Here is a 21,517-nt window from a genome sequence, read left to right as displayed (position 1 = left end):
ACAATTTTCTGTATATTTCCGCATTTAAAAATAAATACAGATAGGAAATACATTGTTTTCTGTCTGTATTTATCTATAAAAATCAGTAAAAATGGAAAACTGGGAGCCTTACTTTTAATGCGTGCATATTAATTTCAGGTTCTTATTCCAATGTATGGGCAGAGTGGGGAGCTGGGGGGGGGTGTAGAGGGAGCTGAGGGGGAGGGGTGTAGCATGAAGTCATGAGCGAGACCGGCTGCTCAAATGCCCTCAATGATAGTCATTGTCCAGCGCTTTCAGAGCACTTGTCTTCTGACATTGTTCATCAAAAAATTATAATTGTTCGTCCTATTACCCTCTTCATCGCTCCATCTGATTCAATTATTTTTCTCAGAAATCTGTCTGATTTTAAGAAAAAACAACTCTTACATGCTCCTATAGTAGCGATTTTCTTTGCTTGCCAATGTAATTATTACTTCAAAGAAATATATTCATTTGTTTGCAGTACCGGAAAAGATGACATCGTGGTGCCTACTGAACACCATCTTTATATCTATAAATTCCTTATTTGAAACTAAGCTTCACTTAATCTGGGATACCTTTCAGAAAAAATTTAAGTGGGCATCCATTGTAGAGACAATCCTGTTTTTTCATCCCTAAGAATCACCAGCAATAGACATTCCAAAATGTTCCTTTGTTTGGTGACGTCTAGTGGGATTTGGAGATTAATTGTGCCATCTTCCATTGGATACCCCTATCAATTCTGAAACGTTATCACTTGATGATTAAATATACATGCACTTTCAGTCTCCTTTTGTCCATGTTAAATGCACATTTATTCAAAATTGTTTTATATTTACAGCAAGATGTTCTGAAACTAGGTGACTTCGGCTCTTGTAGGAGCGTGTATTCCAAGCAGCCGTACACGGAATATATTTCAACACGCTGGTACCGAGCGCCCGAGTGTCTTCTCACAGATGGCTACTACAGCTATAAAATGGATATGTGGAGTGTTGGTTGTGTCTTCTTCGAGATTACAAGGTATGGTATTTGAAAGTCACTTACATTTTTGTGTATTTTTATTACTTGTATTGGTAGAGCCGGGCTTAGCGTTATTCACACTTAATCAGCGAGTCGCGAACAACGACCTAAAATAGTGTCAATTCACAGCAGCATAGCACTACGTGTTCACTGAGCCTTTACAGTCATAACTGGGGTGCTAGGTGCAGACTGTATTCTACACATGGTATATTTTTAGGTCTCACCTAAGACAGCGGCTACTCTGCTTGTTGCAAGACATTTTGTTATTTACAGTGAGCTTACAGCCCTTATGTTATTTACCATTGGATGGCCTGACTGTCTCTCTAATTTGCTTGTTTCTTATTTGATTTTTGTTTGTGGTTTCTTGTAGCGTTAAGAAAGAAGAACGCATTTAATGTTGAGCTGTAATCTTTATTTGTCAACTTGAGGAGTGCATCCATTGGCATAGCAGCGCCTTGCCAGGAATGCCTCCTAACTTTTCAGCCATAACTAAATATACTCAGAAACATAGAACTAAGAATGTTGAACAAGGTACATTCTACAAAATGACACACATAACCTAAAATGCCCAAGAAAACCCAATAAATTTAAAAAGCCCCCCTTTAGAAAGAAAAGAAAAAAGATAATCACATTCAAATATATCAATTTATTTTGGTTTCTTCACAATTATTCCATGGGATGTTCTTACTTCAGTTACATTTTGATACTCATTCTTGCTTTCTGCAAACAGAAGGTATTTTCCTGTTCCACACTGGAATAAACGGGCCCCTGAATAAAATCAGAATTACCATCTGAAATTGGACAATGTCCAGTTATAATGGAGTCAACTTCAGACTGCACACCACTGGGATCAGTCCACCAATAATTACTAGAAGGAGTTCTATTTGCTTTGCCCTTGTTTTCTTCATTTCAGCAAGTGCAATGCGACTCATACCAGATTTCACCATCTTCCAGCACCAAGTGTTTTTCAGCACTTTCACCACCATTTTGGGTTCACTATATTTGCTTTCTCCTTTAGCGCCCTTCCTCGCACTCTTCACATGCACCCATTGACCAGCACACAATTTCTCATTTTTTACTGCATGTTTAGGATCATAATGCACCTTATTTATTGTTTTGAGAACCCATATGCACCTTCTCACTTCATTGACATCCCACTCTTCCATTACATTCCTCCTTATCCATCCTGGATTAACCTTAGAGTAAGGCACTTTGCCTCTCATCAATGAGAACGTACTCTTGCCTAAAGAACCATGGCAAGTCACCCTATATGCCCACATTATTTTCCTAAACTCACTTTCCCAGCACACATTGCCCTTACTGGAAAGTTGTAAAAAAACACTTGATAATTCTGTTGATCTTTTCCACAACGCCATTGCTGCTGGGATAATAAAGGGCAGTAAAGTTAAGCTTAACACCTGATGCTTTTAAATAATCATTCATCTCAACAGATTTAATTTGCACACCATTATCAAAACGAATGGTTGCAGGAAATCCTTCTCTTCTAAATACACCATCCAGAAATTTAATTACAGTTTTAGTATCCACCTTATCAACAATACTCAACTCAAACTACATTGAAAACATATCTACTAAAACTATATTACTTTTGGAATTTACAACTTACCAACATATGTTGATTTTCTACCGCATCGGGGCTCTTAGGGGAATGTGTTTTCCATGGCATGGTCCAGAATTTATACCTACGCTTTTCCTCCCATTCCCCCGATTCCAAGAGTTCTGTCGAAGATCAAGATTGAACGCTGCAAGCTCCTTCTGATTGCTCCGGCATGGCCTTGTCAGTTTTGGTATATGGAACTCCTTCACCTCTCGCAGAGCCGCAGCATCCCTCTACCAGTTATACCCTCCCTGCTTATGATGAACGAGGGCCAAGTTCTCCACCCGGATCCAGCTTCACTTCACTTGACAGCCTGGCTCCTGAACACCATGAGTTTGCACATCTAGATATACCTTTGGATTGCAGAGCCATTCTTGCCAGAGCTGTACCTGAGCGTACCAACAAATGTTATTGTTTAAAGTGGGAGAGATTTTGCTCTTGGTGTGCTCAGGTTCAAGTGCATCCCTTTTCTTCATCACCGCAGCAGATACTACCATATCTTCTACTCCTGGCCAGATCGGGTTTGGCGATTTCTTCGATTAAGGTTCACCTGGCAAGGATTTCCCATTATAGGCGTACGGAGAACGTGCCTCCTCTGTGGTCAGAGAGAGTCATAAAACTGTTTCTTAAGGGTCTATTCAAGTCCTTTCCTCCGGTATGGCCTCCACCTCCTTCATGGAACCTTAATTTGGTCTTGTCTCAATTAATGAAACCACGGTTTGAGCCAATCCACAAAGCGGACATGAAGTTCCTATCCTGGAAAGTCTCTCTACTTCTCAGCTAGAAGAGTAGGCGAAATACAGGCATTCACTATCCAGTATCCTTTCTTACAATTCAAAAGAGATAGAGTAATTTTGCGAATAAATCCAAAATTCATACCTAAGGTCCCATCCGATTTTCGTATAAGCCAACTGGTGATACTGAAATCATACTTTCCTAATCCATCGACACATTGATGTTCAGAGGTGCCTGAAGTTTTACCTGGACAGAACTAAACAGTTTAGGCAATCTAACCAACTTTGTGTGGCTTTCGGTGCTCCGCATAAGAGACGAGCTTTATCTAAACAAGGAATTGCGAGGTGGATAGCCTCTGCTATTAACTATTGTCATAAAGCGGCAGGTAAACCTTTGCAGAATCCAGCACGTGCACATTCTACAAGAAAAATGGCTGCATCCATGGCACTTTTTGCAGGAGTGCCCTTTCAGGGCATCTGCAGGGCAGCCACGTGGAAGTCTGTGCATACTTCAGCAAGGCATTACTGTTTGGAGGAGACTCAGCAAGGTGATATGGTGGTAGGACAAGCGGTGTTGCAACATCTTTTCCAGTAACGGTGAGCTGCTGTAAGTTCTTTATTCCTTTTTTCCCGCCAGCCCAGTTTAATTTGCACACATTGCATAGGTTTGTTTCTTCCTTTACGGCTCTCATATTCATTGTTTTACCTGTTTAGGGTAACGTTCTATTATCTTCTTTATTGTTTACCTAATATGCTATTCTTTGCTACGTAATCTTTTCTTTTAAAGATTTTGCTGATATATGTGTGTTCCAAGGTGTATAGATATAGTTTTATATATATATATATATATATATATATATATATATATATATGTGTGTGTATGCGTGTATCAATAAGTATACATATGGATTAATGCTATACAATGTGCTTCATTACTGCTTGCTACTCTGATTCAAGCATGTGAATCTATGAAAGTTCCAATACTGGAGTAAGAAAATAAGCTACTTACCTGTAACTGTAGTTCTCCATATTGGAATATTTCCTATTTTCCTAATATTTTATTGGAAATTAGCCACAGCGCACTCTCTATTATCTGTAAATGCTCGTAGGCAAGAAGCTCAATCCCGAAAAATTGCAAAGATATTCCAAAATGAAGGCTTGATGGGATCAGGTAGTGTGACCTTGCAAGAAAGCATAGATTATGCGCGATGGCACAAGTAGGTGCTGTAGCGAAGAATGCTTATGTCAGAGCGGAGCCAGAGGTTACGAGGGACAGATGTGTCTGGTGCGCGCAGCCCTTTTTGAAATAGCAATAAGGAACATGCGAGAAGGGCTGAACAATACCGGTGGCTGTCAGGTACATTATTAATTGACTATGTCTCACAGTACTTGTAAACCGGAGAAAGTACAATTAAAAGTTTTTTTAAAACCTGAAATTCGGCAAATCCAGGGATCTACTAAGCAGCAGCAAGCACTGTAAACATCCAAATCCAACACAAATGTTTCCACGGGTTTAGGGTTTGACAGGCTTCTTGTCGCTAAAAATGCATAGTATCTTGTAGCGTTAAGAAAGAACGACGCATATAATGCTGAGCAGAAATCTGCGTTTATTTGTCAACCCCAGGAGGGCATCTGTTGGCAACACAGGAGCGCCTTGCCAGGAATACCTCTTAATATTCCAGCCCCAATTAAATATACACAGAGCAATAGAATACTAAGAGTGATGAACGAGGTAAATTCTACATAATGACACACATAACCTAGAAGGCCCAAGAAAACCCCATCAATCCGATTCTACAATGTTTTCTGTGCCCTCCAATCTCCGTGTTGCTCTGTTTCGCCATGTGCTTCTTTGCCCGCCACCCCGATCTCTATGCTGCTCCCTCTCGCAGTGTGCTTCTGTGCTGCCTCACACCCCACAGTCTTCTTGTTGCACTGTTGCCTTAGTGATGCTGTGCAGAATGGCTAAAACCCATTGGCAAAAACAGGAGGTCCCAAAGGTGAGGTTTAGCTGATTCATCCACTGACAAAGCAAGGGTGCCATGAGCCCCAATGCAGGAAACTAAAATGGGCCCTATACACCCGAAGCCAGTAATTAAGGACAACCATAATTAGAGTGTAGTACTGTGGGACACTAGCTCCCCTGGTCTCCCTCTTTTATAAACGCGTCTCCTCCCTATCCCTTCCTCTGTCTCTCTTCCACTACTGCCTCTCACTCATCCTTATCTCATTTTTTCTCCCTTCACGTAAAACTTCCTTTACTTTCTCTTTCCCTTTGTGCACTGCCTGAAATTTCCTTTGTCCTCTCTCTTCTAGCTGCATCCTACCCTTCTCTTTCTCATCCTTCCCTTAACCAAACTGTTCTCTTTACCTCTTTACTCTTTCTCTCACACCTATATCTTGTAATCACTTCTCTATCTTCTATCTCATTCCTCCAGTTCTTTCATTCTTCTTCTGCCTTACCTTCACTTTTCCTTTCACACTTACTTTCTCTTCTCCCTTCATCCTTATTGTCTTTCCATCCTAATGCCTCCACCCTGGTGCCCCCTCCCTCAAGATTAAACACAGTGCCATGCCCACGCAGGGTCTGAATTTGAATCTGTCAGAGCAAATGACCTACAATCTTATTGCAGCTGGTACATGGCAAGCTGGGCCCCTCTCCCACATCTGAGCCCTGGTGCCACTTCAGTGGCAGCACCACTGATATATGCGGCCCTGTCAAAGGATAAAGCTATTAGAAGTAATCAATATAACATTGATTAGGATACCACAATCGTTTAGTATTAAGTAAACATACAACAAAGCCCATTTAAAGGCATCTGATTCTTGAATGTTAAAATTGCATTTTACTAAGGCCTCGATTTCGAGTCCTTCGTATTTGGGTAGTTATGTTTTGCAACCAATAAATAATGATAGACCGCCGGTTGTTTATTCGATGAAATAAATAATTTCAAGTATGGGTTTTGCACTTAAAATGGCGAATAACGTGGATTCTAGTGCTTACTACAAACAGAGCAACAAAAGAAAGAAAACGGAAATGGTGCCCTTTCCTTCACAATTAAACTGATGTATAATGTCCCGGTGCCATAGAAAAGCAAGTTGCAAAAATTAACAAACTTACCACCTTATTATAATTAATGTTCTGTGACCTCCTGAAAAAGCTGGGATGTGGACAAGCTTAAAACACAGAAGAGCATTTGTGCATTCACATTCAAAGAATGCCTACATTTATTATTTTGATTTCAGCACCTCCCACTCAAAAGGGAAAGGGGCTGCAATAAGTAAATAAAATAGACTTTTATTGGCAAACCGGAGGTTAGCATTATGCATATCTTCTTTTGAAATGACACTCCATTGCAGCATATAGCTTTAAAGAACTTTTAAACCTCAACTTCAGAAAATAATTGGAATTTCCATACAATTTAATACACAAGGTAACACCTAATGTTGTTCTGTTTTGTATTGATACTTCAAACCACAGTTTTCTCACCTTTAGAATGTCCACAGGAGCCAGATTGGATCTAAAAGATTTTTCAGCATAGCCCCTGTGTGGCAGTAGGGGGCTTGTGCGGCTCTGTTTCAAGCTTGCATGTAGATATCACCTACGTTTGCTGACATCAGTTCCTTTCTTTCCTTGCCTAAATACGCAGATTTGGAAAATAACTCCTAACATTTGATGTTTGACATTTTTTTCCTATTAAATTTCTGTCGCAGTGTGTAAGGGAACATGTCTCCTCCTAAAACTACATGGTTTAAACCGTGTAGGGACTGCCACATACAGATGTTTATGACAGATCCAGACGAAGTGTGTCTCTGGTGTGTGGGTTTGGGCAGTGACTCCATGATGTGCAGGTAGTCTTCCCTGGTGCATCAAACGGCAACCCTGGAGTTCAGAGCCAAGCTATATGTCACCGAACACTGCATGAAGTTACACAGGGGTCCCTCCCTCTCGAAGTTGAGGACGTAGACTCTTTCCTGTTCTCTGGTGGCTCCTGTGTCCTTTATGATCTAAGTCTTGAAATAAGTCAAAATCCAGTAAGAGTCATAAGAAGTCCAAGCGAGCCTCATCCCAGCTTCACCAATCCCATTCTGAGAAGTTGTGAGGACATCAAGGTGCCCCTTGGTCCTGCTCCTGGTCCCACACAGAGGAGTAGATTCCACAGCTGATCCCAATGCATCCCAAATTTCTGAGTCATCACAAATGTCTCAACAGGTTGAGGCATTTTAAAAGGCCATACATTGAATCCTTGGCTTCATGCTGTCTCTTTTGTCACCCATTTGGGTTCCATGGATCCATAGAGCCTCCAGTCGGGTTACAGCCAGTAGATCCACCCTCAGTGCCATCTGTAGCTCCTGAAAGTGCTTTGGGTTCAGCTCCGACTTCAGAACTAACTCCACAGCTGGCAGCATGATCCATGCACTTTCTTGCCAAGTCACTGCTGCCCCTGTTGCTGATGATGCCGGAGGAGGACGCTTATCCCATTGCCCTGTCCTGCGCCAAATAAAATCACTCTCTGCCTTATCCAATGTGGCGCCCCGAAACGGTTCTAACACACCCAGCTCCAGTGCAGCATTCTAAGACAGTGCCTTTGCCTAGAACCCAACCTACACTGCTCTAGCAACGTTTTTGGTCCATTTCCGATCGGAGTCAACCAGCCTATGGTGATGATGCTTATCATGAGTATACATTTCCCCCCCACAATATGGCAATGGCAATTTATATTTGGATCTACAAGAGGCCAGTGGATTGTGCATTTCCACTGACACAGAGTGTGCGTTCTCCCCCTGGGACTTCCATGGAAGAGTCAGCTTCATTTGCCGTTGTGATTAGATGCCTAAAGTTCTGGTCTTGTAGTTGCCATCTTTTGAGGTAAAAACCAACGACCTTACTGACCTCATCCAAACATGTGCTGCTGTTCAGTGACTGATATCTTCATGGGCACTTGGCATAAGCCTTGCCTTGCTTCTGCCCACCTGTGAACAGATAGGTGTCATGCTGCCACAGACCCATTCTGGGTGACCCTGCCTTCCTGACACAACACCTTTCCCCTGAGAGCTTTGTAGTTCAGGCATCTATCAATTGTGTTAGTCCCAATTCTTTCCCTACGACCTCCCCAAACAGTGAGTCAAAAAGAATTGAGGTATTCGGAAAGATGTCTTCATCAGCTAGCCTCGAACTTTAGGTTAGTCAACACCAGCTGTTTGCTGGGTAGACACTCCCATGCATAATGGTCATAGAGATCTTGCCAGGAGTGAAAGAGTAACCAATTTGATGCAATCCATTCAAGATAGCCAGGATGTGGACAAATATGGTCAGGCTTGGACACAGCTGAATGTTTAAATAGAACGGTTAGAATTACCCTGGTGCTGTAACGCCACGCTTGGTTGAAATCCACAAGCTTTTCAGAACTTCAAGTGTCACTTTTGGATAAGCCTTATAATGAGAAGGCCAAGTCCGCCTTTGAGGGCTTTAAAGATAGTAGAGCCACTGCAGGTTTCCTCGATCTTACCAAACCCATAAGACAGGGGTGTCAATTACAGGCAGCACCAAGGCCTGCCACCGCAACAATAGGCACCTCAGTCCATTCGGCGTTGGGTTAGGATATTTGGCAGATACCATCCAGGCCTGTTGGGAGAACGAAACAAGCTGCTTTAGTTTGTCCTTAATGTCACACAACAACCATGTTTTAGGCAGAATCAGACATTTTCTCCACATGTGGCAGGCCATAACATTTGACAAGTGGGCCCTGCAGATAGTCCGAAAAGGGCTATGCCCTGTCATTTGTTTCCATCCCACTGGCTCATCCGCCTACATTGTAGCTACGTTTGGAGCAGCATTTGTCCATTTTGCTGCAGGAAGTTCCTTCCAGCTCTTTTGGTGAACAGAGCCGTAAAGATAGTTCTGAGCGTAGAAACTGCTACTGGCTGCTACTCCTGTTATTTCCTAATGTCAAAAAACGGTGGAGACCTTTGTCCTATTTTAGATCTCAGATCTCTCAAATGCCTCCTGGGGAAGGACAAATTCAAGATGCTTATGCTGGCCTAGGTTCTATTGTCCTTTGATTGAGATTGGATGGTAGCAGACTTGCAGGATGCCTATTTCCATGTTCCCACTCTGCAGGCCCACAGGATGAACTGCAGTGTATAGTGGTCCATGAGCATTGTCAGTTTGACGTGCTCCCTTCCAGCCTCAATAGTTCCCTTTGGAGGTTCATGAAGGTGATGGCTATGGTCACAGCATACCTTCAAAGATTGGGGGTACCAGCCTTTCCCCTACCTCGATGACTGGCTATTAAACATGCCAAATACACAACTGACGTCTTTACAAGGGCTCCTTTTCATATGAGCTATCCTGGATACAGTTCATTGTTAGGCCTTCCCTCTAGATCATTGAGTCCAGGACATTTGGGCTAGATCCTGATGTTTCCACCTCAGTACTGGATCTCAGGGTGACTTTGAGCCTCTGTGGCTTATTTGGCCACCTGCATACGGCTTGCCAACTATGCACATATGGGTTCTGAAATGGGATCTGAAGTCTCAATCCAGAGTCAAGGGAACCTGTCAGGTTCCATCCATGTGTCCAAGGAGAACATTAAAGATCTGCATTTGTGACTGCAGGACTGAAGTTGGATCACTGGCAGACCCCTTTTCCTTCCCACACAGAACTTACAGTGCTGGCAGATGTGTTGCTGGTGGGTTGGGGAGGTCATCTGGGAGAGATGGAGTTCATAGGTCTCTGGTCACCAGCTGACACCCATCTCCATATCAACCTATTGGACTTGAGGGCCACTCACTTGGCATTGAATGCCTTTCTACCGTCCATCAAGAGGTGGCTAGTTCAGGCCCTCATGAACAACAGCACCGCCATGTGGTATTTCAGCAAACTGGTTGGCGTAGTCTCCTGGGCCCTGAGCCTGGAGCTGGCAGAATTATGAAGGCATTTCCCTGATTGTGCACCACCTGTCAGGATCTTGAAATGGCAAGCCAACCAGAAATGCCTAGAGGATAACAAGTGGCAGTTAGATGCAGAGGTGGTGCAGTACGTCTTCCAGCAATTAGAACCCTGGCTCAATTACTTCATTGTCAGTGTTTTTGCCTGCTAAAGTTACTTACCAGGCTCTCACGGAGATGCTTTCTCACTAGGGTAGAGCACAGAACACCTCTGTGCCTTCCTTCCACTACCTCTCCTACCAAAAATGATTGAATGTTTATTGTATCAGCTCATTAAAACCATAAAAATATTCCTTTAACGTAAAATTAACAGAACAGTATTGGTGCTCTGAGACATTTATATTGCAATAAAAATTGTGAAATAAAAATAACTTAATTCCAGTTGCTGGTACATGACTTAATTACATGGTTGGCTGGATGCACAGCGACGTTACATAAGAGCCTTCCTCTCTTTAAATTTTTTATTCATAGTAGATGGATTTTGTTTCCATTGGCACCCTCCCTATCACTAGCTTGTTTCGGCACATGCAATTTCCAAAAATTGAACCAGCCTGATATTCAATATGATGTTTCGTGGATTAAATGCTTCAGTGGAAGCTTGTCTACATGATCTGATCCCTAAGACATTTAGCTCTTTTTTCAATTAGCATCTTCTTTCAGCAGTCAAAGCTGGGCAAATGCAGACCACATGCACCAAGTTTTCTTCCACCAGATGACAGGGGCATCACTCATGGGTGCCTGCTAGCGGCCCATTCTTCCATTTTGGCATGAGGTCTAGTGTTGGAACTTCACCCAGCCTGAGCCTTAGAAAGCATTGTTTGATTTTCCGTGAATAGGGGGCAACCATTAGTGGTGATTCTTTGAGAGTTTTATATGAATTAAGAATCAACCAACCACGCAACCTTTTAGCCAGAACTTCCCTGTCCTCTAGCCAGCTGTATAATTTACTTGATTTATTCACTTCTTTGTTGAAAGCCAGAGTGGGAAGTGACTGATCCCATACATTGCCTAAGTTCAAAAGAATTATACCCTTCTTCAGATACCTTTTGTAATTGCTATTCCCTCTTTCTAAAATAATTTCCTGCCAAACTAAATTAGCTAGTGACCCTTTTGGGGCGCGGCTCAGTTTGTAACAGCATTACCCTCCTGCTGCGAGTTTTGAAGAAGGTCAGGAATGACTGAGCATAAGTTATCCTAGAGGCTCCGGATTGGGCCAAGAACATGTGATACCCAGAATGTCTTTGTATGACCATCTGTCATCTGATCAAACTGCTGCTTCAGGAAGATTTTCAGTTGCAGCCGGAGGGCGGGGTCTTGAACCTGGGCCTGTGCAATCCACACCTTTATGCATAGAGATTGATTGGTGGCAGTCAACTACATGCAATCTCCCCCCCAAAGTTGTGGATGTCATCTTTCCTGCCAGTTGTCGTTCTACAAAGTGGGTGTATGCTAAACTCTCAGACAAGTTTGTGACTTGGAGTCTAACCCATTGTATCGACCTGTTGCCAGGCAAACCGTTGGATGTCTTGTTGTTTGTTGTGTCTGGCCCAGCCAGGACTTGCAGTGGGCACAGTCAAAGTTTAACTGTGTTCCCCGTTAAACATTTTGTGTTTACTGCACCAACCGTCCTTGTTCATTCACCGTTGTAATGCGATTTCTCAAAAGTTTAATTCATGTGTACTTCTAAACCATTGTGACGTCATAGTGGGACCTTAATTTAGTCCTACGTTTCTTATGTGCACCCCCTTTGAGCCATTTCACCACCGTCCTCTGTGGCTCCTGACCCTGGATAAAGCCATTCTGTTCACAATAACTTCAGATTGTTGTGTGTTCTACCGAAGGTGCTGGCTCCCTTTCATGTTGGATGGACCATCACCCTTCTAACGTGCTTTGCCCCTCCACACCCATCAAAGAGGAGGAGAGACACAATTTTTTGATTGCCAACAGAGTGCTGTGCTTTTACATCAATGGTACCAAACGCCATCAGGTGTGTGGTCAGCTCTTTGTGGGGTTCCTGGGGGAAAAGTAAGGCAAGGCAATACATAAAAGGATTTTGTTCATGTGGGTAGTCCTCTACATTATGATTTGTTATGCACTGGCTAAGTGTCAGCCTAGAGAAATATTGAGGGTCCATTCCGGCAGAACCAAGGCTGCTGCCACTGCATTGACGCACAGAGTGCCTGTCTTGGATTGATGTCAGGCTGCAGTGTGGGCTTCAGTGCAGATGTTCACAAAGCATTACTGCTTTGACAGCCCGGTTCAATGGGAAGGGGATTTTAGTTGTCGGGTTCTGCAGGAATATTTGGCCTGAGCCATTCCACAGACTAACAACTACCAATCAATCAATCAGTTTTTATAAAGCACAACTACTCACCTGTGGGGGTCTCAAGGCGCTGGTGGAGGATCTGGGACTCATTCGAAGAGCCATGTCTTGAGGTTCTTCCTGAAGATGGTGAGCGATGGGCTTTGTCTGAAGTGCATGGGGAGGTTGCTCTATCTCTTGGCTGTGAGGTAGGTGAAAGATTTTCCTCCGGCGGTGGTTTTACGGATGTGTGGCTAGTGCCTTCTGGGTGGATCGGAGGGGTATGGCGGGGTTATGGAAGGAGATGCAATGATTCAGGTATGCCAGTCCGATGTTGTGAAGGGCATTGTAGGCATGAGTGAGTAGTTTGAAGTTGATTCACTTCTCCACCGGGAGCCAATGGAGGAGTCTCAGGTGTTGGGAGATGTGTTCCTGCGGGGGAGGTTCAGGACGAGTCTGGGGGGCGTTCTGGATGAGTTGTAGTTTCCAGATTTTCTTTGTCTATTCTAAAGATGAGGTAAAGGTGGTCACCCTAACTGGTCTTATAGAAATGATGTAAGTAACACTCAAGAAGGTGCAAACACCCGATCGAAACCCTAATACATGCCAACTTACCTATCCTGACCCCTGTTGTCATAGTTCAGGGAAATGCCTTGAAGTGCATGGGAGCAGAAAATCAACAGAGCCTAAATTTCTATGCTCAGAGATACTGTTTCAATATTGAGTTGAGCCAAGCTCCTCATCTTGCCCTCGGCGCCAAAGCTGCCACTGCAGCAAAAGATCTTGCCAATCTCTCCTTCTACTCTGGTAACTCAAGAGACTTGCACCATAATGTTGACTCAACTTCTCCTGTTTGGCAATCTATGTTGAAGTCCCAGTCTGAGGGAGCCGGCCCCTCTCCTGACCTTACCTCTTTCCCTGCATTTGATCTTGAGTCCTGCTCTATGCAAGTGGATGTTCAGAAAGAGAGTACACCTGTCAGTGAATAATGACCCTTAGCAACGAGAAAAGCATAGGTCATGCACAGAATCCACTGCGAACCATAAGAGACAGAAAAAGATGCATGGCAGTAGGAAACACTAAACACTGGGTTAGCTACAGTGTAAGTCCACACTCTCCAGCCGTGTTGAGAGGTTGCCTACACACTAGGTATGTACTGTGGCAAAGAGACCATGACATCACAACCTGCACTGTCAGTCCTTACTCATTTTGATAAAAAATGTGGCATTGGTTTCACCTGCACATCTATTGAGCTTTCAGGAGTTGGACCCTAAGGGATTCTCCCCGGATGTCTCTCCCTTTTTACAGTTTGCAGGTTAGACAGGTTATACTCATCGGATGCATCAAGCTTTGAGTAGCAGGAGAAGAAACACCCCCTGCCCCCCAAGCCCATGTACATCTGATTGCAGGGATTACCTCTCTGCTGTGATCTGTACTTTTTCAGTATTGTTCGTGGATGATCTAAATGCAAGAAAGAAGGTGAGAGACACACATAGGACCTCATTACAACCCTAACGGTCGGTGTTAAAGCAGCAGTAATACAGCGAACAGGCCGGCGGTAAAAAAAAAAAAGGGATCACGACCACGGCGGAAACCGCCATCATAGACAGCCACTTTAACACTCCGACCGCCACCAGCAACCAACACCACGACGGTCACCGCCAACAGACAGGCAGAAGCCAATGTACCGCCCACCCCATTACAACCTGCCAATCTGCCAACTTTTGTGGGGCGGTACGAACGCCATCAAAAGCACTGCAGAAACAGTGTTTGGAAGGGAATCCACTCACCTCTTGACACTCAACGAAGAACCAGGAGACCATGGAGCCTGAGTTACAGGTCCTCCCCATGCTGGTGTACCTCCTCATACACCAGGAATGTCAAAGGCGGCGGAGACGACCATGGTGAGTACTGCACCTAGCACACAGGGGAGGGGGGGAGGAAAAAGAGAGTGACACACACGCAATATGCAACACGCCCAACCCCACCCGCAACACCATACACACAAACACATGCAGCAACATTACATATACACCCCTTAACCCCCTGGAAGAACGGAATGACAAAATTAATTGAGTTAAACAGTGATATTTTAGAAATAGTCAGATATACGTAACAATTCAATAAACAGTATTTACAAAAATATACAATATGTGCATAAGGTCGTACATTGTCGTTTGCAAATGTCCGTAGGCCACTGGGCCAAAAATCATGGGACAATCCCACACTTGACTCCTGCCTCAATACGGAGAGAACACTGCAGGGGCATCAGGTCGAAAACACACCGGCACCTCAGGAGGATTGGGAAGAGGGGGATACCCCAGCCAGAAGATGGAATAACGCCACTGCTCCTCGATGGAGCTCCATGCCCACAGCGATGTCCTGGGAGTGCAAAGCCACAGTCTCTCAAGTGGGTGGTTTGCCCACTGCTTGGTCCTGAGGAGTGCAAGGCCGCAGTCTCTCAAGTGGGTGGTTTGCCCACTGCTTGCTTATGGGGAGTGCACAGCTACAGTCTCTCAAGTGGATGCCTGTCTCCACAGGTTTTGGAGGGGGCACTGTGCCTAGTCTGCTTCATACAGCCAAGGATTGGGTGAGTGGATGCCTTTCTCCACAAGTTTTGGAGGGGGCTTGGTGCCCAGTCTGCTTCATCCTGCCAAGGATTGGGTGGGTGGATGCCTTTCTCCACAGGTTCTGGAGGGGACATTGTGCCCAGTCTGCTTCATCCTGCCAAGGATTGGGTGAGTGGATGCCTTTCTCCACAGGTTCTGAAGGGGGCACTGTACCCAGTCTGCTTCATCCTGCCAAGGATTGGGTGAGTGGATGTCTTTCTCCACAGGTTCTGGAGGGGGCTTGGTGCCCAGTGATGCAGCACATGGGGGTGGCAGTTCACATTCCCTCACCTGGGTGTCTGAGGCAACGGGTTTGCAGGGGACAGGTAGCAGGAAAGTCCATGGAGGCAGGGCCATACTCCATCCTGTGGTGACTAAGGCTGCAAACTGGTGGATGTTGTGGTGCTGGTGGGGGTGCTGCCAATGGTGGTGGGAGGCTCCAGGCTGTCTCCTGCAGTCCCGGACAGATGCACACTGGGGCTGCTGTTGCTGGTAGTGGTCCTACTGTCAGCGGTGCAGGTGGCGGTGTAGGTGGCAGTGCTTGCGGCGGGGCTTGTGGCAGGGATGCTGGCGGTGCTGGCCGTGGTACAGGTGCTGGCAGTGGTGGAGAGAGGCACCAGCCCTTCTCCTGCAGCCTCAGACAGATGGCCACTGGGGATGCTGCTGCTGACAGTAGTGATGTCAGCGGCAGTGCAGGTGGCGGTGCTTGCGGCGGGGATGCTGGCGGTGCTGCGTGGGGTGCAGGTGGCGGGGCTGTCGGTTGTGATGGTGGCCACCAGGCCCCCACCTGCAGGCTCCGACCCCTGAGGTGCCCTGCCTTGGCTTTTCTGCCCCTTCACCTTGGCAGCTGCTGTTGGGACGTTGGCTCTGGCAGCTGCAGTTTTGGAGGCCTTACTGGGTGGATCGTGCTCCTTGCCCTTGGTGAATGCTGTCCCCTTCTTCACCTTGGTAGGTGGCGGTATGGTATGGTCCTTTGCAGGGGTCGGTGACACACTGGCTGGCCTGACGGGTCTCCCCTGGAAGCCCCTGGGAGTTGCAGGTACCACAGCGGATGCCGACTTGGTGGCTGAGGTGCTGGCCTGGGTTCTGGACACGCTTGCCTGAGGGGAAGGACGGGGGGCGGTTGGGAACAGGTCAGTGTTTGCCAGGAAATTGTTTTAGACACACTGGGGCGGGAAGATGGAGAGGGTTTGGGAGTGGAGGAAGAGGGAGTGGTTGTAGGAGGTGTCTTTTTGCTGTGTTTGGGTGAAGGTGCATGGGCTAGATGCTGTTGTGAGGTGGATGGCTGTTGGGTGGGTGCTTGCGTTTGTGTACTTTGGGAGGAGGGGGGTCACAGACACACTGGGAGCGGACACTGGGGACGTGTGCATGGTTGTGGGGGTGGTGACTGCCAGTGAAGGGTGAGTTGTGATGGGCATGCTGGGGATGGAGGTAGGGGATGAGGATGTAGTGCATGCAGGTGTGAGTGGAGACGCTACTGGGAGGGAGGTGGACGAAGAGGAGGAGGGGGACACAGTGGAGGCAGTGGATGTTGGTGTGTTTGCATGGGTATGGTGCCTGTGTGAGTGTCTGTGAGATGAAGTGTGGTGGTTATGTTTGCCTGAGCCACCTTTGTGCGTTGATTTGGGTGAATGCTGGTCTGAAGGTGTGCCTGGGATACGCTGGGGTTGAGGGGATTGGGTCTGAGTACAGGAAGTTGGAGGGGGGAGGCTAGACACAGGGACAAGTGCTGCCATCAGTGCTGAGGCCAGAGCCTGAAATGCTCTCTGTTGGGCCGCCACGCCAGAGTGAATGCCCTCCAGGTATGCATTTGTTTGTTGAAAATGCCCTGCTACACCCTGGATGGCATTCAGTATGGTTCGACTGCCCAACAGAGAGGGATCTCAGGAGGTAAAAAGCCTCCTCACTGAGGGAAGCAGGGCCTGAGGTGCCTGGGGTGAAGGAGATTCAACCCTCCTGGGTGAGCGGGCACGGGAAACGCGCTGAGGGGCTGCTGGGGGGCGGTGCTGGTAGGAGGGTGGCAGCTGTACCTGTCGTTGGGGTGGGCACAGAGGTGTCCGCCACCGCCAGACAGCTTCCATCGGAGGAGGAGTCGCTGTCTGTGGTGTCCCCTCCTGTCCCCTTCGTGGTGCTCCCCTCACCCTCCGTCCCACTGGTGCCCTCACCGTCTGTGGATTCGGCCTCATGGGCTATGAGGGATGCAGCTCCCTCCATCGCCGGTGCCTCTGCTCCTCCACCAGATGATGCTAATGCACACAAGGACAGGGTGACAAAACAAAAAGGAGGGGGCAGGCAGAGGATACACTTGGTCAGTGCCAGCAACACCACTACTGTTGGCGTACACAACACACAGGGACCAGCCCTATGCACTAGGCCATGCCCAACCATTTACTAAGACAGTCACCAGCCCATGGGGTTGAATGCCTAACGCCATTAGCAGCACACCTGAAAGCCACAGGACCCTGCCTAGGAGTAGATGGCTGCCAACACTATTGGGGTAGTAGTGATACTGAGCCTAGCCAACAAGGGACTTACCCTGTCATGTTCGACCTGGCCTAGGGGCACCCACAGCCCCCACCCAGGTACCTCCTAACACGCGCAAAGTCAGGTTTCAGAATCTGTACTCACCCCCTTGTAGCAGCTATGAGGCCTTCAAGCGCCCATCCAACTCCGGATAGCCACCGCCAGGATGTGGAACATCAGGGGGGTCATGGTGCGATGGGCACCCCTTCCTCGTTGGGAGGCCAGCCCCAGCTGGGCCTCTGCCGTCTTCTTTGCCCAGCGGCGCAGGTCCTCCTACCTCTTGCGGCAGTGGGTGCTCCGCCTGTCAAAGACCCCCAGGGTCCGCACCTCCTTGGCGATGGCACGTCAAATACCCTTTTTCTGGTGGGCGCTGACCTGCAGAGAAAAGACAACATAAAAGGGAATTATTCACCCGTTCTGACCATCATACTCACTGGCCACCAGATCCCACACATCCCGTGACGCACATACATTGACCACCTTACATGCTGCGCTCTGGCCAGGACCCCTCTGCCCCCCTACATGTGGCTTACACACGCAGCAGTCCATACATTCATGGCCCACGCATCATGCTTACAGTGTACTCACCTGTTTGTCTGGAGGACCGTAGAGTAACGTGTACTGGGGTAGGACCCCATCCACCAGTTTCTCCAACTCCTCTGCAGTGAAGGCAGGGGCCCTTTCCTCAAACACATGAGCCATTGTAGCTTCCAGACACAGGTCACAGCAGCACTTGCAGTGTAGGTCCTCTCCTGTTGAAGCCCAGGTAGCAAGTGAGTGATCAGATAGAAAATGGCAATGACGTCCTGTTCTTCTTTCCTGCTCTTATCTCATAACCGAGCTTACAGAACCTCTCTGGAATGCACTTCTGAGTTTAAAGAAGACATTTATTGTTATTATTACTTCACCACGAGGTTCCTGAGAGATGAAATTAGTAGATTGGCAGCACACGTTCAAAAGTAGTCGCAGCAATGGAAGCAAAATATATCAAAGTACTTTTCAGTTGCAATGTACACAGCAAATGCTTGTGATTAAATTATAACTTCAAAGCAAAGCATAAAAGTCAAAATTACATCACCGTAGGGCAAGGCTGTAGGGCCTATAACTCAGCTTCATCTTTCTGGGACCTGCAAGTTGATGACTCCGGTTCAACTGCGAAAAAGAGATTTTCTACCCAAATGGGAGACAGGCAACTGACGTCTGCGTTCCTGTCTGAAGTCAAGATAGATTCAATCTAACCAACTCTGCTGTTGTCCAGAGCCATCCTTCCAAAAACGTGCCCCCTCCTCTCAGACTCTGGAAAACTAAGCAAGCTTTTGGAGACTGGCCAGATCTCCTAGACCCCTCCTCTTACCAAGGGTGAGCACAAAGGAAAACACCAAATGTACTCTCTCTTATCAGCTATAGTATGGTGTGAAAAACACAGCTTGGTCTATCATGTGGAAAAACACAGCTTGGAAAAACTTCTGCAATGTCTCAACTGCAATGTCTAACCCCACGTTAAAGCCAATAGGCAGCTAACCTAAATACCAAATGTAATGTCTAATGCCATGTCAAAGCCAATAGGCAGCTAAACTGAATACAGAATGTAATGTCTAATGCCATGTCAAAGCCAATAGGCAGCTAACTTGAATACCAAATGTAATGTCTAATGTCATGTTAAAGCCAATAGGCAGCTAAACTGAATACAACATGTAATGTGCTACTGGTGAACATTGAGCAACTAATATTCGCAATGGTGAAACACAAAGTCATTGGTCAAACACAATGAATAGCATCACACGTCCGCAGCAGTGTGTACCGTCACCGTCGGTGTACATCCCCATAGGCTCCTGGAACCCAAAGGGCCCAATGTTAACCAATGTGAATTTGCGTGGGGGTCATCGACCGCCTACCGCGACGACGCACAACGCCAGAGCAATTACCTCATTTCCACTTGTCCCTCCTCACAGTTCAGGCATCCGCCATTTCAGGGGCATGGCACCTAACTGCGTCACAGCAGACATTGGCACATCAACGGACTCTCGAGTTCACATACTGTTTCTGAAAAGTCAACAAGTCATCATTAGTGCAATATAAGTGTGAAAATGACCCTCTGCTCACCGTTCTCTTCCATAGGCTTTAACCGCTGAGGCAGATTATGAGATTGTGGCATCCTCCGGGGTACAGACCCCTGGTGGACCTAGCGACAACGGAGGACAGACACATTATCATTACCTACAGAATTGATCCTGCCACAATCCAAGAACTGTGTGCCCAATTGGAGCCAGACCTGATGTCTGCTATCCGCCAACCCACATGTATCCCCCCCTCTAGTGCAGGCCCTTTCAGTGCTCCATTTCCTAGCAAGTGGTTCCTTCCAAACAACAGTGGCCATGGCATCAGGGATGTCTCAGCCAATGTTCTCTAACGTGTTGACCAGAGTGTTGTCTGCCCTGCTGAAACACATGCGCAGCTACATCGTGTTCCCCCAGGTGGAGGATTTGGCCACAGTGAAAGCTGACTTTTATGCCCTGGGACATATCCCCAACATCATTGGTGCCATTAATGGTACACATGTGGCATTTGTCCCCGCCCCCTCCGGAGAAATGAACGAGTTTACAGGAATAGAAAAAGCTATCACTCAATGAATGTGCAGATGGTGTGTTTGGCGGACCAGTACATCTCCCATGTGAATGCAAAATTTCTAGGCCCTGTGTATGACGCCTATATCTTGAGGAAAAGCAGCATCCCATATGTGATGGGCCAACTCCAGAGGCACCGGGTGTGGCTAATATGTGAGCCAAAGGTCCCCACACAGTATGAGTAGGTGCCTGGGTATGGGGTTGTCCCTAAGGGTTAGCGTGTGTCTAACAGTTGTCCCTAGATGTTCTCAGATTACTCTGGTTACCCCAACCTCTCATGGCTACTGACCCCAGTGAGGAATGCCAGGACAAGGGCAGAGGAACGTTGCAATGAGGCACATTGGAGTACAAGGAGGATTATAGAAATAACCTCGGCCTCCTGAAGGCCAGGTTCCGGTGCCTCCATCTGACAGGTGGGTCCCTGTACTACTCACCCAAGAAGGTGTGCCAGATTATCGTTGCATGTTGCACAACCTGGCCTTGAGACGCCAAGTGCCCTTTCTGCAGGAGGATGAGCCTGACGATGGTCTTGTGGCAACGGTGGAGCCTGTGGACTGTGAGGAAGAGGAGGCAGAGGAAGAATATGTTGACAACAGGTATCACAGGTGCATTGTCCAATGGGGCATAGAAAGGGGAGTAATGGCTTTTCAAGGTGCACAGGGAGACAGTGTGGGACAGAAGGGTGACATTCAGGAGAGTCTTATTTCCTGGCAGGGGTCTTGGCAATGTTCACTGTCTTCTGCCTGGATTGCAGGGACCGTTTGCGGGGTGGTTCTTCTTCTGTAGGGGGTGGGATGCTGGTGTCCTGTGGTGGGGCCTCCTGTCCACTAGCGCCGGCAGATGTTGAAGGCTGTTCCTCAGTTTGGCTAGTGTCAGGCGACCATTGCTGTGCTACTGCCTCCGTCATGGTCTTGCCCATGTCTGCCAGCACCCCTGCAATGGTGAACAGGATGATGTATATTTTCGTTAGGTCCTCCCTGATCCCCAGGTACTGTCCCTCCTGCAGCCGCAGGGTCTTCTGCAGCTTGGCCAGTATCTGGCCCATCGTCTCTTGGGAATGGTGGTATGCTCCCAGGATGTTGGAGAGTGCCTCGTGGAGAGTGGGTTCCATGGGCCTGTCCATCCCCTGTTGCACA

At 46.9% G+C, this 21,517-nt stretch overlaps 1 protein-coding gene across 2 annotated transcripts in view; it reads left to right on the top strand.

Annotated features, from left to right (window-relative positions):
- The window catches only part of MOK (MOK protein kinase), a 401,862-nt gene that overhangs the window by 249,399 nt on the left and 130,946 nt on the right, over positions 1-21,517 (top strand). For both annotated transcript variants that reach the window (XM_069208354.1, XM_069208353.1), the window contains exon 7: positions 842-1,020. In XM_069208354.1, the coding sequence (XP_069064455.1) occupies positions 842-1,020 (179 nt within the window). The remainder of the gene's footprint in view (positions 1-841; positions 1,021-21,517) is intronic.

This window comes from Pleurodeles waltl, chromosome 9, assembly GCF_031143425.1.
Source record: "Pleurodeles waltl isolate 20211129_DDA chromosome 9, aPleWal1.hap1.20221129, whole genome shotgun sequence".
Lineage (NCBI taxonomy): Eukaryota > Metazoa > Chordata > Amphibia > Caudata > Salamandridae > Pleurodeles > Pleurodeles waltl.
The sequence above is the reverse complement of the archived record's forward strand: the minus strand, read 5'-3'. Positions and strand labels throughout refer to the sequence as shown.